This window comes from Rhipicephalus sanguineus, chromosome 6, assembly GCF_013339695.2.
Source record: "Rhipicephalus sanguineus isolate Rsan-2018 chromosome 6, BIME_Rsan_1.4, whole genome shotgun sequence".
In the NCBI taxonomy this organism is placed as follows: domain Eukaryota; kingdom Metazoa; phylum Arthropoda; class Arachnida; order Ixodida; family Ixodidae; genus Rhipicephalus; species Rhipicephalus sanguineus.
This window is the reverse complement of record NC_051181.1, coordinates 104,833,180-104,848,003: the sequence shown is the minus strand read 5'-3', so window position 1 is coordinate 104,848,003 and position 14,824 is coordinate 104,833,180. Positions and strand designations below refer to the sequence as shown.

At 45.6% G+C, this 14,824-nt stretch overlaps 1 protein-coding gene across 1 annotated transcript in view; it reads left to right on the top strand.

Annotated features, from left to right (window-relative positions):
* Nucleotides 1–10,247: 10,247 nt before the first annotated feature.
* LOC119396086 (cubilin) overlaps nucleotides 10,248–14,824 on the top strand; it is a 31,143-nt gene continuing 26,566 nt past the window's right edge. The window contains exons 1-2 of the mRNA XM_037663169.1: nucleotides 10,248–10,488; nucleotides 13,720–13,910. Coding sequence (XP_037519097.1) covers nucleotides 10,277–10,488; nucleotides 13,720–13,910 — 403 coding nt within the window. The 5' untranslated portion in view covers nucleotides 10,248–10,276. The remainder of the gene's footprint in view (nucleotides 10,489–13,719; nucleotides 13,911–14,824) is intronic.

The following is a 14,824-nucleotide window of genomic DNA, read 5'->3' as shown; positions in this document are numbered from 1 at the left end:
ATAAAAAGATTGAAGCATGGCTGTACTTGTTATGCATATTAGAAGTATTGGTACATTGCAGTGATGTGATTGTGCCGACAAGTTCCCAAACACACTTCCAGAAATTTACGATGGCTTTCAGGTATCTGTGAGTAAATATGTACAGCAACATATGAAGGCAACCTTGTAATTTTGTGGGCATTGCTGAATGCTTTTATGCACCTTGGTAAGTGGACCTACAGTCAACACCACAGGTCTATTTTGGGCTTTTTTGTAGGAAACTCAAATCCAAAATCATGTGCGACATGTTTTGATGCCATAGGGCAAACTAGTGCAATAAAAAACTGTACAACTGCCTGTCTACACGGTTTCATATTTCCTAAAAGTGATGCTAGCCTTATTGTACTAATTAGTTGCCTTCGTGTGTAGGCTGACACCAAGTTCCTTGGGTAGCTTATTTTTTTGGATTCTACTTACATACTGGCACGGTGAAGTGCACACGTTAGTGCGCATAATGATGAGATTTTACACCCTACTTTCGTATTGCTTTACTGCTGTGAATTATGTATAGTGCTTAGGCTGTACTGTATATGTTGTTCCACGTGTTCAGTTTTGGGAGTAGGTTCTGTGCACGACGATGGAAATATATACCTATACCCTTACATTGACACGAGAAGTGCTGCTGTTTTGATTCCAATAAAATGTTGCAACCACTGGTTTTGTATCAATTGAAGTATGACTACTTGTCGTGCATGCAAATTATGAAGAAATGAATTTGTGCTTGCAAAACAAATTGCTGAAACACTGCCTGCTCAATGTAACTGCTCGTGTTTTATTACCAAACACACTGAACAGATGATTCACAGATTATGACACATTGTAGAAGATAGGAAACAGAAAGACAGAAAGTCATCACTGTGTTCTAACGTAGATTGGGTGATCTTTTATCAATAGTAGCATAATTGAAGGTTGCTGTTGTATAAATAAAGTTTAACGTAGTGTGCAGGTGGACGAGGGAGTGCACATATGATAGTTTTTCCAGTTTTCTGCATGTTTGCTACAGTCCTCGCGTTTCTGTGTTACAATTGTGAAATTCTGAATTGCAAACAAGCCAACCTCTCTGCTGCTGTGGTGAAGTAATTCAACAGAACCATATTTTCTCAAGAACAGCTGTTCCATTGAGGAAGAGGGTAATGCTTTTTTTTAATGGGTACTGCATCATCTGTCTGAGGGGAGGGCCAAGTACACATGGACGTTCACAAGAGAGAAGTGCAAGTACATTAACTTTTTTGTTTTGTGGGAGACCTGTTACTGGTAAACTGGGGAGGTTGTCCTTGACCTTGGGGCACGCGTTAGGCATTCGCTTTAACGCGGTGGCGTGATGCTTACCAATAAAAGCTAATTAGTAAGAAATGTAGGTAGTATCCGAGTATGAAAGCAAATAAATACTGAATATGCGCTATAGAGAATCACTGAATGCCGTGCTAAAGCGTGCATTGCGAATAAGCGCTAATTGCGGAAATAGATAAGCGTTCAGCTGCTCAGAAGGCGCTGCTCGCGGCTGTACGGCGCGCATTCAACGCACTTTATGTAGGCGCGCTACAATGTCCTTGTAACTCTGGAATTTTCTGCGTGTGTAATTTTCATATGCGAACGCAGGCGGTCCGCGCTAAAGGGTGCATTGCGAATAAGCGCTAATTGCGGAAACAGATTTTTATTCAGCTGCTCAGAGCGCGCTGCTGCCCCTGCGTGCAGCTCGCGACAGTACGCGCGCATTAAATGCACTTAATGTAGGCGCGTTACTATGTTCTTCTAAGTCGGGCATCCGCGTGTGTAACTTTCATATGAGAACGTAGGCGGTCTTCGAACCGCTCATAACACGCTGCCGCATCTGGACGCGCGCAGTTCGCGGCTGCAGAAATAACGAAAATTGCTCCACAGCATACGCTCATGGAATGCACATACGTTCGCTCATCTGAAGATACCTTTGTCACGCTGGTATTCACGAATTTAGCGCGAGCGAAGAGGGCACACGTTTATAATTTTTCTAGCGGCACGACACGGTGAACCGGAGAATTCGGAGCCGAGGGTGTTTACGTCGATCGGCTCGGCCTGCATGACGCCCCACAAATTATGTATTGACCTTCCGCAAGAGCAAACACACGCCGATGGTACAAGAACAGAAGTTCAAAGTTGTGCCGACGGGTTACCAGCCGCTTTGTAAAAAAACAAGCTTGCAAGTGGTGGCGCTGTGGTGTAATGGTTATAGCGCTTGCTTTGAGTGCGTGTGGTCGCGAGTTCGATTCCTGTGTCGTGCGTACTTGTATGCAAATGTCATGATTGTGCATAAATACTTTGATGTCCATTTTCTATTATGTCCTAGTGATGAACAGTAGCGGAAATTGGCCGGTGAACGTAATGTACTGCCTAAAATATACTTTTTTTTTTCATTTCGCGACCGCTCTAGGGCCTCGTATAAAAGGAGGCTTTAACAGCTCTCAAAAGAAGCAGAAAAACTCTCAATGCGCTCTGTTCAAGCCCCCAAAATGGCTTACATAAAAACACCAACTTTACCTCCAAAAGGAGGTTTTAAAAGCTCTCAAAAGAACCAGAAAAACTTCCAATGCGCTCCGTTCAAGCCCTCAAAATGAGTTCAATAAAAACACAAATTTACCTCCTTAGTTCTGTCTAATCACTCCCTTAAAGGATGTAAATAAAACCTCCTTTTGAACCTCGTTTTGAAGGGGGTTTTGCGTAGTACCTTTTGGATGCACGTTATGCGTCGAGCCCGAAACTCCCTAAAAGGCTCAAACCCGTTTGCAGTGTACCGCAAGACAGCGGTATGTCATAGACCACTCCTTGCACGCACTTCACAAAGGGCGAGGCATGCTTCTTTGAGCACCTTTTATTCTTGCAGCCCACCTTTGTTGTGCGAGGGCACAGCTGTGCAAGCTTGTTGGGCGCCGAAAAAACAAGCGGGACCCCATGCCTATTGGCAACCTTCTTCAGGTTGTGCGAAACCTTGTGCACATACGGCACAACTTCAGGTTTCTTCCCCGGTGCTCCCTCATCCGCTGTTTTTCGCTTGGCGCAGCCCTTCAGTTTTCGGGGTAGGGCCTCAGCCACCGCCACCAAGACCGGTCGAGGGAAACCCGCGGACAATAGTCTCTCCAATTGTTTCACAAAGGCCGCTTCTACGACATGTGAACACGACTTTCGCAAGGCCGATTCCAGGCAGGATATAGCGATGCCCCTCTTAACAAGCTTTGAGTGGGCAGAGTCATAGGGTAAGAGTTCCTTTCGTGCCCTAGGGGAATACATCCAACATGTGTGACTCTTACAAAAGCGCAAATTAAGATCTAAAAACTGCAACATGTTACTTTGGGGCAGCTCTCGCGTGAACGATAAGCCTTTTCCATGCTGTTTAAAAAGGTTGATCACTAGGTCCACCTGGTCTCGGTACGGCACTGTGCTACTGTCGCTTAAAATAATCAAAAAATCGTCCATGTACCTAAAAACTTTTTAACCTGATGGCTTAGAACCTGCTCAAGGCATTGGTCAATGTTAGCGAGAAAAATGTTGCATAAAATTGGCGCCACGCACGACCCGATGCAAATTCCCTTGTCTTGCAAAAAATGTTGCTCATTAAAAGAAATAAAAGTGTTCCTGAGATAAACGTCTAAAAGGGTTAAAAAATTCTCTACCGTGAGACCTGCGCTGTTTTGAAAGGGAATTACACCATTCTCTTCTATGCACGCTCGCACGGCATTAAAGAGGTGGGCATGGGGGACGGAATAGAATAAGTCTTCAACATCAATAGAAAAGGCTTTGCCAGAGCACTCGTTATCCTGAAGGAACTTTACAACCTCATCAGAATTTCGGGTATAGAAGGGATCCTTTATCTGGAGGCTGGTAAGTGTACGTAAAAGGAATTGACTAACATTTTGTTGCCAGGTGCCTCGCTCACTTACGCTCGTCCTGAACGGCACTTCCGGTTTGTGCGTTTTTGCACTGAAAAAGACTGTCAACGTGTTACCTTTACTTTCCTTTATTTCTTTAGCTAGTTTTTCGAGATTTAAACTTTTACAAAGCTTCACTACGCTAGATTTTGCTTTTGACACACTCGTTTTGATGGGAGTGAAGTTTTTGTTTAATGCCTGAATGGCTTTTTCATTGTACACTCCATGCGGTAACACAACAAACCCGCCGTCTTTATCGGCCTGTAGCAAACACAAATCATTGTCTCTAAAATACGCTACCACATTATCTAGGCGCTTATTCGTGTGACAGTTTGTATGTCCATGAGTGACCTTTAGAAGGCTGTCTACACCTTCCAGCAGGCACCGCTCCTGGCTTTCACTGGGGGCTTTCTTTGCGATGTTTCGGTTGAACGCTGCAAGTTCATGCGCGGGAATACTGGGTTCTAAACTGTATTTGGGACCCTTCTTCAACAAGCTGGCAATGTTATCAGGGATGGTGGCGTCTCCAATTACAAATAAACTACCTTTAGAGACATGATTTTTCATTCGCTTCGAATTTTCAAGGAAATGCCTAAGATACACTTGCCACAAAGATTCTGTCAGGCGTGCTATAAGTTTTCTAATGCGACAGAGTTTGATTTCCGCCCTCCACGGCGGGTCATGCGAAAAACAGAGCACCCGAAGCCAGTCATTAAACAGACGAACTTGTCCGCGGGTCCGCGGGTTTCCCTCGACCGGTCTTGGTGGCGGTGGCTGAGGCCCTACTCCGAAAACTGAAGGGCTGCGCCAAGCGAAAAACAGCGGATGAGGGAGCACCGGGGAAGAAACCTGAAGTTGTGCCGTATGTGCACAAGGTTTCGCACAACCTGAAGAAGGTTGCCAATAGGCATGGGGTCCCGCTTGTTTTTTCGGCGCCCAACAAGCTTGCACAGCTGTGCCCTCGCACAACAAAGGTGGGCTGCAAGAATAAAGGGTGCTCAAAGAAGCATGCCTCGCCCTTTGTGAAGTGCGTGCAAGGAGTGGTCTATGACATACCGCTGTCTTGCGGTAAGTCGTACATAGGGCAAACAGGCCGATGCCTTAATGACCGGTTAAGGGAGCATGCGCAAAATCTAAAGAAAGTAGATGGGGCCCATCTTTCGTCCCACTGCCGAAAATGCATGTGTGAGCCGATATTTCGAGAGGCTAAGATTCTAGGAAGAAGCTGGAACAAATCAGCCCGCGAACTCTGGGAGGCGTATCATATAAAGAAAAAAGGTACTAACTGTGTTAGCGACACATCTATCTGCTTGTATAGAAATGAGATTAAGCTTTTTGATGCCACATGCCTGTAGCCTGATAAGTGGTGACGTCTTGTTACGCGTTCGTCACGTCTGCGCACCAGTGTGGTATTTATTCCATTGCAACCCTTGCAATAAACCAGTTGTTAGTAGCGCCTGTCCTGTCTCTCACATGTGTCTGTCTTTCTTTAGCGCTAAACCACGATGTTAAGTACTCACCAACTCGCCCAACAACAAGTTCTTATTAACGTGAAAACTTAGCCGCCTTCTTGAGTGCAATATCTACATTCAACGGTTCCTGTCTATATGCCTTATTTGAATGAGTGTGCGAAAGAATCTTCGGGACATTATAGTAGACCTCGCTGCATGTTTCCAGTGCTGGCCATAAAGAAAGATCACATGTTTGCGATAATTGTTCTGGTGGCCTTTCTTAAAGACATCCGTAAGTTTGAAGCCGAGAGGCAAGTGCGAGGCGGCCTAAGACAAGAGTGAAAAGGAGAAAAAACATTGCAGCATTTGTCCTTTAACTGTAGACCACGTCTGTGATCAATAGGGAGTTTTAGCTTGTACGTATACTTCTTTACGTTACCGTGTTACCGGATACCAGACGGAGTCTGCGCATGCGCGAACCTTTACGGAACGTAAACTTTTGCGGAACGTAAACTACTCGCCGGATAGGTTTTACGTTCACGGCTCTATCTTGCAAATCCACCTTCGTTCGTGGCTATTCGCGATATCCGCTTCGCGGAGACTCCAGCCGCCGAGTCAATATAAGCCGACGTGCGAGCGCCACTTACGATCACCTAATTTCAGCCCGATTACCGAGGCTAGAGCGACCTAGAATACCGAATCCGCAAACGTGAGAGGCCTAAAGACGCCGACTGGCTGGATAGGTGGCGCCATCTAGCGGGGCCATGGTGTACCAGGCAAGCACAAAATTGTTATTACAGAAACATCGGGCGTTCTACTTCCAATGTAAATGCCTTGCAGCGGCATAATTACGAACGAGTTGCCTTTTTAATCATTTCCCCCCTTAAGAACACTAAGCGAAAACAAACGTGTCCACGATTGTGGTTGCACGAAGCGTCACAAGATGTCGACACCATCGCCAGGTAACTCGGCATTGCTACACCCATTCGCTTATACCGGGATACTGCACACGCTAAAGACCTCTCTTATGATTTTGCCGCAGCGTAATTCAATATTATCTAAATTAAATGTAGTTTAAATGCAGTTTAAATGCAGTTATCATTACCATTTAGTGGTTTGCGCAAACGTAAAGGTTTACGTTTCGGCAGCTAAAAAACTGTACCAAAACTCGAGTTCCGTAAAAACGGTAAACGTAATCCGGTAACGGTATCGTAAAGAAGTATACGTTACTAGCTAAAACTCCCTAATAAACCTTGAACTCCCATAACTTCATCGAATCAAAGGCTATAATGTTTTATTTTTATTTATCATTAGTTGGTCAATTTGTAAGGGAAGACAGTGCGCACAGTTTGGAACATGTATACTGAAGCATCGCGAAGAATCGAGAGCTTCGCCCATGACGTACTAAGAATGTCCAGGTGCACATGAGTGAAATGGCCTCCCTTTACTGTGATAGTTGTATTACCCGGCCCTAATTTAGCTTGTTGGTAACCTACGCACTATAGCAGGGAAGGGTGCGCGGCAAAGAGCAGGCTAGTCATCCTAAAAGATATAGCATCGCTGACTAAATGAATCATTAATGCATCAAACAATAATAACGTTTACTCAAAACATCCACCCCACTGGTCTAGTTGTTAGAGTGCACGACTGCTCACCCTAAGGTCGCGGGATCGAATTCCCCGCCGCGGCGGCCGCATTTCGATGGAGGCAAAATGCTGGAGTACCATGTGTCTGGATTTAGGGGCACGCTAAAGAACACCAGGTATAGTCGTAATTTGCCCCACTCCTCCACTATGGCGTCTCTCATAACCCTATTGTGGTTTTGGGACGTAGAACCCCACCATTTATAATCATGCGATACGCAAAAGACCTATCTAGCGTCACATCACGCGCGTTTCACTTTTACCGCTATTGCAGAAATCGCGTTCGTCATATCTCTATTAAAGCGGACAAACTGAGGCACAGACTTTTCCTAGCAGTAGTCATGTATCGATGAGGCTCTTCTCGCAATTCCATAAACTATGAACACAAAGGCGGAATCTTACTGAAGAGGCTTTATGCGGACCCGGCACATTTATCGACGAGGACGTGCTCCACGCCAACAGTTGAGCAGCGAGTTTATCTGAGATCCTCATCACACAAGTTCCCTTGGGGCTCTTTGTCTGCCCAAAGAGTTACTTGGGCAACCAGACTCACTTCTCATTGCCGAACGGGAGGGTCTTATTGTTTCGCGCTTCGATGACTCCCCGGGAACTTCCAGCCCATGCAAGGAGGACGCGCGTGGCGTCTTTTCGTATAGCTTCGCGAAGAGAATCGATGCGAGTGTCATATCTTTTTCTCCCCGTCGTCCTCCCCACTCCCTACAGACTCTCAAGATTGGCGTGCTGCCGCCAGAGCGTATACATATATCTCTGGCTGCATCCGCGACGTGGTTGGAGGCGAAGTCCGCGGAGGCAGAGCTTCGAGTCGCGTGCATTAAGGCATCGGTCTCTCGAGGGACCTCGCGCAGCTCGTACGCATAACCGGCACTTCCAGCGAGCACCATATACAGCGTAGGACGTCGTTATTCTCTATCGTACGCCGCCTGCCATCCCCGTGGGATGGTCTGTTTTGACAGACGTCTTCGAGACGAAGCAACCGCCTATGACGTGCCGCGTCGCTGGTGTCGGCGAGCGATGCATCCCTCTGAGTGGGAATTGTGCATACATGCCAAGATAGAAGGCTGCTTAGCACTGAGTGATGTACGCGTATTCTTAGGTGTCTTCAGTGCTGCGAGTGTTCATGTTTGGCGCCGGTCTGCTAGTGTCGCTGGTCTTGCAATCTCAGTTTCTTTCAGTATGAGTGACTTCAGTTTCGTGTTACTAAGCCAGGAAGCTTGTTCTAGCGCCCGCTTTCAGCGATCAACGTTCTCTATGTATGAGCTGTCCGTTTCTTTGATAGAAGACGAATGCGTACGCTCGTACTTCCAAAGTTGTAATGAACCAGTAAGCTCTTGACTTTTCTCAGTTGATGCGTTCGCCTAACGGAGGGAAGTGGAGCAATCTTCCGAGATTGTTTCCAGCGGTCGCGTTCCATGATCCGACGGCAGCTTCCCTCTCGTCTCTCTCCAACGACAGCCCATATATTGTGAGGAAATCCAGCAATCCTCTTTAAAGAGCCTTTGATTCTGTACGGTGGCGAGCATACAGTGCGAAAAGGAAATGGTGTGACAGCTCCGAGGCGCCGACGGCCACTGCGGTAGCCGGAGCTCGAATGCACGAAAATGATGGGGCAATTCAAACGATGTCGACGAAATGACGATGATAACGATGGATGATAAGTATGATAAGTACATGATAACGTCAGTTTGTCTACTGACGTAGAAAAAAGCGAAATCCCGTGCTAGCTGTGGAAGGTCGTTGGAAAGGTCTTCTACGTAAAAATTCAAGCAGGAAAGGACTGTTGAATAGCGCGCCAGCTGTTTTACTTGAACGTCGATTACAGCGAATTCCGCTGGGGCAATCGAAATTAATCAATGGACGCTGCCTGTCTACGGGCCTGCATGTGCCGCCGCCGTGTCTCAGTGGCTACGGTGCTAGGCTTGATCGGACCCGACAGACGCGGGTCCGATCAAGGCTGTGGCGAGCGCAATTCGATTGATGCGAAATGCTAGAGGCCCATGTACTCTGCGATATCATTGCACGTTAAAGAACCACAAGTAGCAAAAATTATCCGGAGCTCTTCACCACTGCCTCTCTCATTGCCTGAATCACTTTGGGACGTAAAACCCATAAACCAAAGGACCATCTACGGGTCTGCATAGCGTGTGCTATATACTGTGAATTAAATGGCAGCGGCGGTGTGTAATATTGCAAGATGGGCCTCTTAATTCAATCGTTAGCATCATTAGCAGAAAGTAATAGTAGCATATGGTGTCTTACGTGCCGAAACCAAGGTATAATAATCAGGAACGCCATAGTGGAGTGCTCGGGAACTTCCGACCATCTGGTGTTCTTTAACGAGCACTGACATACAAGGGACCTCTAGCATTTTTTCTTCTATCGAAATGCGCAATCGCACCCGCGACTTCCAGGTCAGCAGCTGAGTACCGTGACCACTGTACCACCGAGGCGGATGTTACCGGAAAAGCGGCAGCACAAAAACGACAAAGTAGCAGAACGGAACGACACAATGTGATATAACGGAGTAATACTGAAAGGCGAGCTAGTTGGTACATATACATCGTAATAACTTTTTCTAGCGTAGACTGACACACGGACAAAGAGAGGGAACAACACCAGCGCTACTATCAACTGAAGGCTCTATTCAGCAAAGGAAAACATATATATACATAGCATGCTCGCTTCTCAACTTGGTAGTGCAGGAGTGTTATGACTTCAATCACCAGTTATGCAAAGTTTCGTTTTAATTTACCACAGGCTCAGATTAGGTAGCAGCGAAGAAAAAGCTAATTCAGAATGCTGGCCACCAACATGATGGCCAAAAAGCAGTGATAGATATTGAACAGAGTTCCGAAATGTTTGCGGTTACTGCAATAAAGCTTTAAAGAAAACTACAGGACAATTCATTGACGCGGAACACGAAGTATAGTAGTTGTTAAGCTCTCACGTTAATCAGTTAAGATTTGTAAGCCAGTGCCTTCTGTTTCCTCATTCCTGTATACAACTCTGTCTTTCGCTCAAGCCCATTCGAACTAAGACTCGAGCAGCACTTTTCACTATGCCGTGGTCGGCAGCGGTCATGCAGTGGAAACGCCAGCGTGATCAAGGGAACAAATCGTCCTTGCTCAAGCCCTATGTGACTGATGACACGGTGGGTAAAACTCGCACGCTTTCGCGTCTCTTCCATTTGCAGATGCTTCCAGTTATAGCGATCTTTGAATGGCTAATGTTGCTGACGTTAGAAGCAAGGGCTGTTCTGGGCATCTGCCACATGGAGTTCGACAGCCTGGCGAGCAAGTCTGGCAACTTCTCGTCGCCTCAGTACCCAGAGCCGTACCCGGCCAGCATCCACTGTTACTACCTCTTCAAGGGACAGGAGTCCGAAACGCTCAAAATAACATTTCTACACTTCGACCTCGAACCGCCGTTTTCCAAAGGGCAAGTATGAGTTCATTATTGGGGCCCTGCAACACTTTTCCAAGTAATCGTCTAATGACTGCAGGAAAAGAGCTTATTGTCTCACGAATCGACTGCCGCAAACATATTTAGATTCCGTCAATTACAAGCGGAATTACAGGGATTTGCAGCACGCTTTAAGCACCTTGTCTCTCTTTTCGTACCAGCGAGCGTGCTACGCTCGCTGGTACGAAAGCTACGCAGGGAAGGGGGTGACAAGTGGGCAAGAAGATACGTCCTTTCATCAGCACGCGACGTAAGCTTGAGCCATTTCTTTTCGTTTTTCTTCCAACGCGCGGCTTACTTTCAGCGTGATCGCAAGAGCGTGCGCGGGCGGGCACGTGGCGGCATCCCGCGGCGGCCACAGTAGCTATGCAGCTCGCCATGCTGAAATCATCCTACGGCCGTGGACTTGGGTATATGGCGCAGTAATTTGGTTATATGGCACCATTTGTAGAGAGAAGAAGGGAGGATTTATAGCTTACTTTAAGAATAATTGTAAATTCCAGACCGCGTGCCGCGCTATAATATTCGGCTCGCGTGTTTTCAGGAGCCTCGACTACGGATCGGCAGTGTTTTGAGACCCCGCTGAAAAAGTGTTGCAGGGTCCCGTTAAAGCACGGCAGCCGCAAAAATGTTGGCATTCATTTGAGAGAAATGTTATGGTATCCCAGGGAGCATGATTTCCAGTGCACAGCACTCATTAGAAAAAGCCGACGAGACTATCAACGAAATTCAATAATAGTGACGAATGTAAGTAGTGCTCAAAAATCAATTAGAATGCGATAAATTAGAACAACAGTTCTGCGCAGCATTTATAGTAATGTAACGATATCTCGAAGTGAAACGGTTACAAGAATTTCACCACTTGATATTGAAATGTTACTCTCAGGATTGAGCACCTCGAAAAAAAAAAGTCTGGATGGTGCCTTTTTAATTTAATGTTACAGTTAGAAAACGAACACTTTGCGCGGCTATCATAAACTATCGTAGGCTATAAGTAAAAAAAAAAAAAATCTAACACTTGTGTGAATGAAATGGAAAATTGAACGTTTTGAAGTAATTACAAATTTGACGAGGGAACGCTGACGCAAGTTCTCCTTCAGCGATACTGAAACGTCTTACGCTGACAGGCCGCTTTATTTTAATATGTAGCGATATATCACTTGCTCTGCGTAGGAAATAGATCCCAGAGCTGTTTCAGTTCATTCTATATTTTAACCATGAAAATGCTTATATAACTTCTTTTTATATCTGGTCGCTTTGAAAATATTATTGCAGTAGTTGCCCTCCAGACAATGTTCTTCGTGTAATGCTGTGACTGCCTGCTTTATTAATAGTTCCCTGTCGGAGTTCACAGCTCTTTAAAACTAGTTAAGCAAAGCCTCTTGCAGATCAAATACAAATATTTAGTATTATAAAATAAACAAAAAAACATATGCGCGCACCTTTAACTGATTCTAAACTCTATATCAATGAAAAAGAGCACAGTAAAATACAGTGCTGATTATCTACACTTGTCCGCTTTGCTTCGTGAGCCATTGATTTCCTCACACATATTTATCAGTTATAAACGCTTCGTTTGTCGTTAAGGGTTACTGGAACTGCTTAGGCAAGAACTGCAGATTAATGTACTATTAACAATTATAAGGTTGAGGTAATGGCTAATAATAGTAATAGCTTCGTTTCCGATTCGTCGCACACTGGCTTTTGAACGTTGCTTTTAGCTGTGCAGAGCCCTCAGGGTCTATAGAAATCTGGGAGGCGTACCAGACGTCCAGAGCGTGTCGTGACCAGGTCACCAGATGTGGGATGCCGTGTCGATGGAAGGACGCATCCCAACATAAAACGTAACAACTGTTTATTAACGGAGTAGCAGCAGCGGGGCGAGCATACCGACGCTGCGCTCGGTCGGGTAGCGAAGGAATGAGCTCTTCTGAGCTTGGCAGCTTGGTTTTATAGGCACCGTCGGTGACATAAGTCTCCGGTGACGCTGTCCCTTATCTGAGGCGTGGTGTAGCATGCAGCCGTGTCACGCCGGCCTAGATAGTGACGAGGCGGAGGCTGCGCCGGTTTGTGCGCACTGTGTCGCCACAGCTGCATAGCGTTAGAAGCGAAAGCCATTTGCAAATATTGAGAAACTGTCTCCAACATTCAAAGCACCAGTCATTGCCTAACTACATGTCCACTAGATTAAGGAATGTCACACTTGTTAGTACCTTTCCTTCAGGCGTCTTTGTACGGCGCCGAAGAAGAAGTTAATTATTTTCAGACATGCAAACCTCGCTGACACTTCTTCGCTTCCCGTTTGCCAACGGGAATGCCTGATTAACGTTTCGCAGTTTGAAGTAAAGGCCTTTCGGTGATGACCTGGATGGGGTGGAGTTGATGAAATTTGAGGCTGTCGAAAATTACCTCACGTAATGTTCCTTAAAGGCTTTTCTTGCTACATGTGAAACGTTTTCCGAGTGATCGCCTTCATAATGATTTTTAATATTAAATGATCAAGCTAGCTGACTTGCCAGGTATTTCATGAGCATAAAGCCGGAACAGTATCAATGCAGCATAAAAAAAAAAAAAAAACATTGCACTGTCGCCACAGCTCGTTCGCTGCCTATAGTGCGTCTTGTATGAATGAATAACTGATTGATGTTTGCGTTTTTTTTTATGGCGCAACGGCACGTTTATCTCAAAGGTACGAGAACTACTGCAACTGAAATGGCCAGAACGAAACAGCATGAGTGGTTGAACTGATAGACGAAGGTGCAAATAGCCTGTCTTTAAACAAATGGAGTTTCTGTTCAGAATTTCAATGGTGATGCAATTACTACGAATAATAGCCTGTTGCCTGCACTCAGCAAACAGAGCAATACTTCAGCAAAAGAGGTTTTCAGGGTTTGAGGCATTCGAATACCTAAGGTTCTTCAGCTTTCTGGCAAAACCTGAAGAATAGCGCAAACTGGGAACGAAGGACACAAAATACCACACGAGGGCTAGCGTATTTCTCTTGTCATGACCAACCAACTGGACAAAGCAGCCTAAGTTTCTTCTAAGCTTTCTGGCAAAGCCTGGCAGTTTGGTTTATGGTATAACGTGTTTAAAAACTGGACGGCTGAGAGGTACTTAAACACTCTCTCAACGGTAAACATGGCATAGCATTATCGCAGGGTGACTTGGTTTGTATGAGTGAAACCTGAACACAACGGGGCGCAGGTGCCTCAACGACTTCGTGGACATCAGCACCATAAGCGTGACCAACGTGCGGCAGCTGGTCGGGCGGTACTGCGGTGTCGAGGTTCCCGTGCCTCTTCTCACCATGAAGCCGCGAATGGAGATCATCTTCAAGACGAACCACGCCCACGAGCGCACTGGATTCTTCGGCATGTACCAGTTCACGGACGAGAGTAAGTGTTCGCTTGAAATATCGAGTGCCCTTCTTAGTGCTTCTGCGACATTTTCTCGATGAGTCCTTCCAAGTTCGCCGGTGAAAGATGTCGGCCCAACTTTCCGGACGGTGCAGTAGGACTTACTCTGGGGTCCTCATTTTACCTGACTGCAAGCGACTAAATTTTGATGAGCGTATAGGACACCCCCCCCCCCCCCCCACACGCACACACAGACACTCACACACACACACACACAACGAAAGCGAGGAGGATTGGTCGAGGGCTTGTTTCCTTGTAAGATACAATCCAGTTAAAGCCAACAGACAGTGAAGCTTCCAGGAATACACTCCCGGGATTACACAAAAGATAAGTACCCAATAAAATGTATCGGAAAGCGACAACCGCTGCAGCCGAATTGGTAGAGCACGAGGCGCGTTATACGAAGGCCGTAGGTTCGGTATCTACCAGCGTAAAGTTGACTTTTTATCCACTTTAATGCCTTTCCATTTATGACATAATTATGACACTACAGTTCATACTTACAAATGATGTCCCCTATACCTTTCTTAGCTCATTGTCTGCTGGCTTTTCTTGGCTTGTGTCTAATATATATATATATATATATATATATATATATATATATATATATATATATATATATATATATATATATATATATATATATATATATATATATATATATGTGTGTGCGTGTGTGTGTAAAATAAAAATCTGGTGCAGATATGTCTCTATGGGCGGTTCTGCTTGAAAGGCCGCCTAAACATTTTTTTTTCTCATTTCCAGGCGTCAGACAAGCGGAAAGGAGAATATAAGTCATTAAAAAACAGCAGTGCGTTCAATGTATAAAGGGGAGCGCCGTTATGATTACCATAAACTTGGGAAAATATATTTTTTTTTTTGCGGGAACAAAC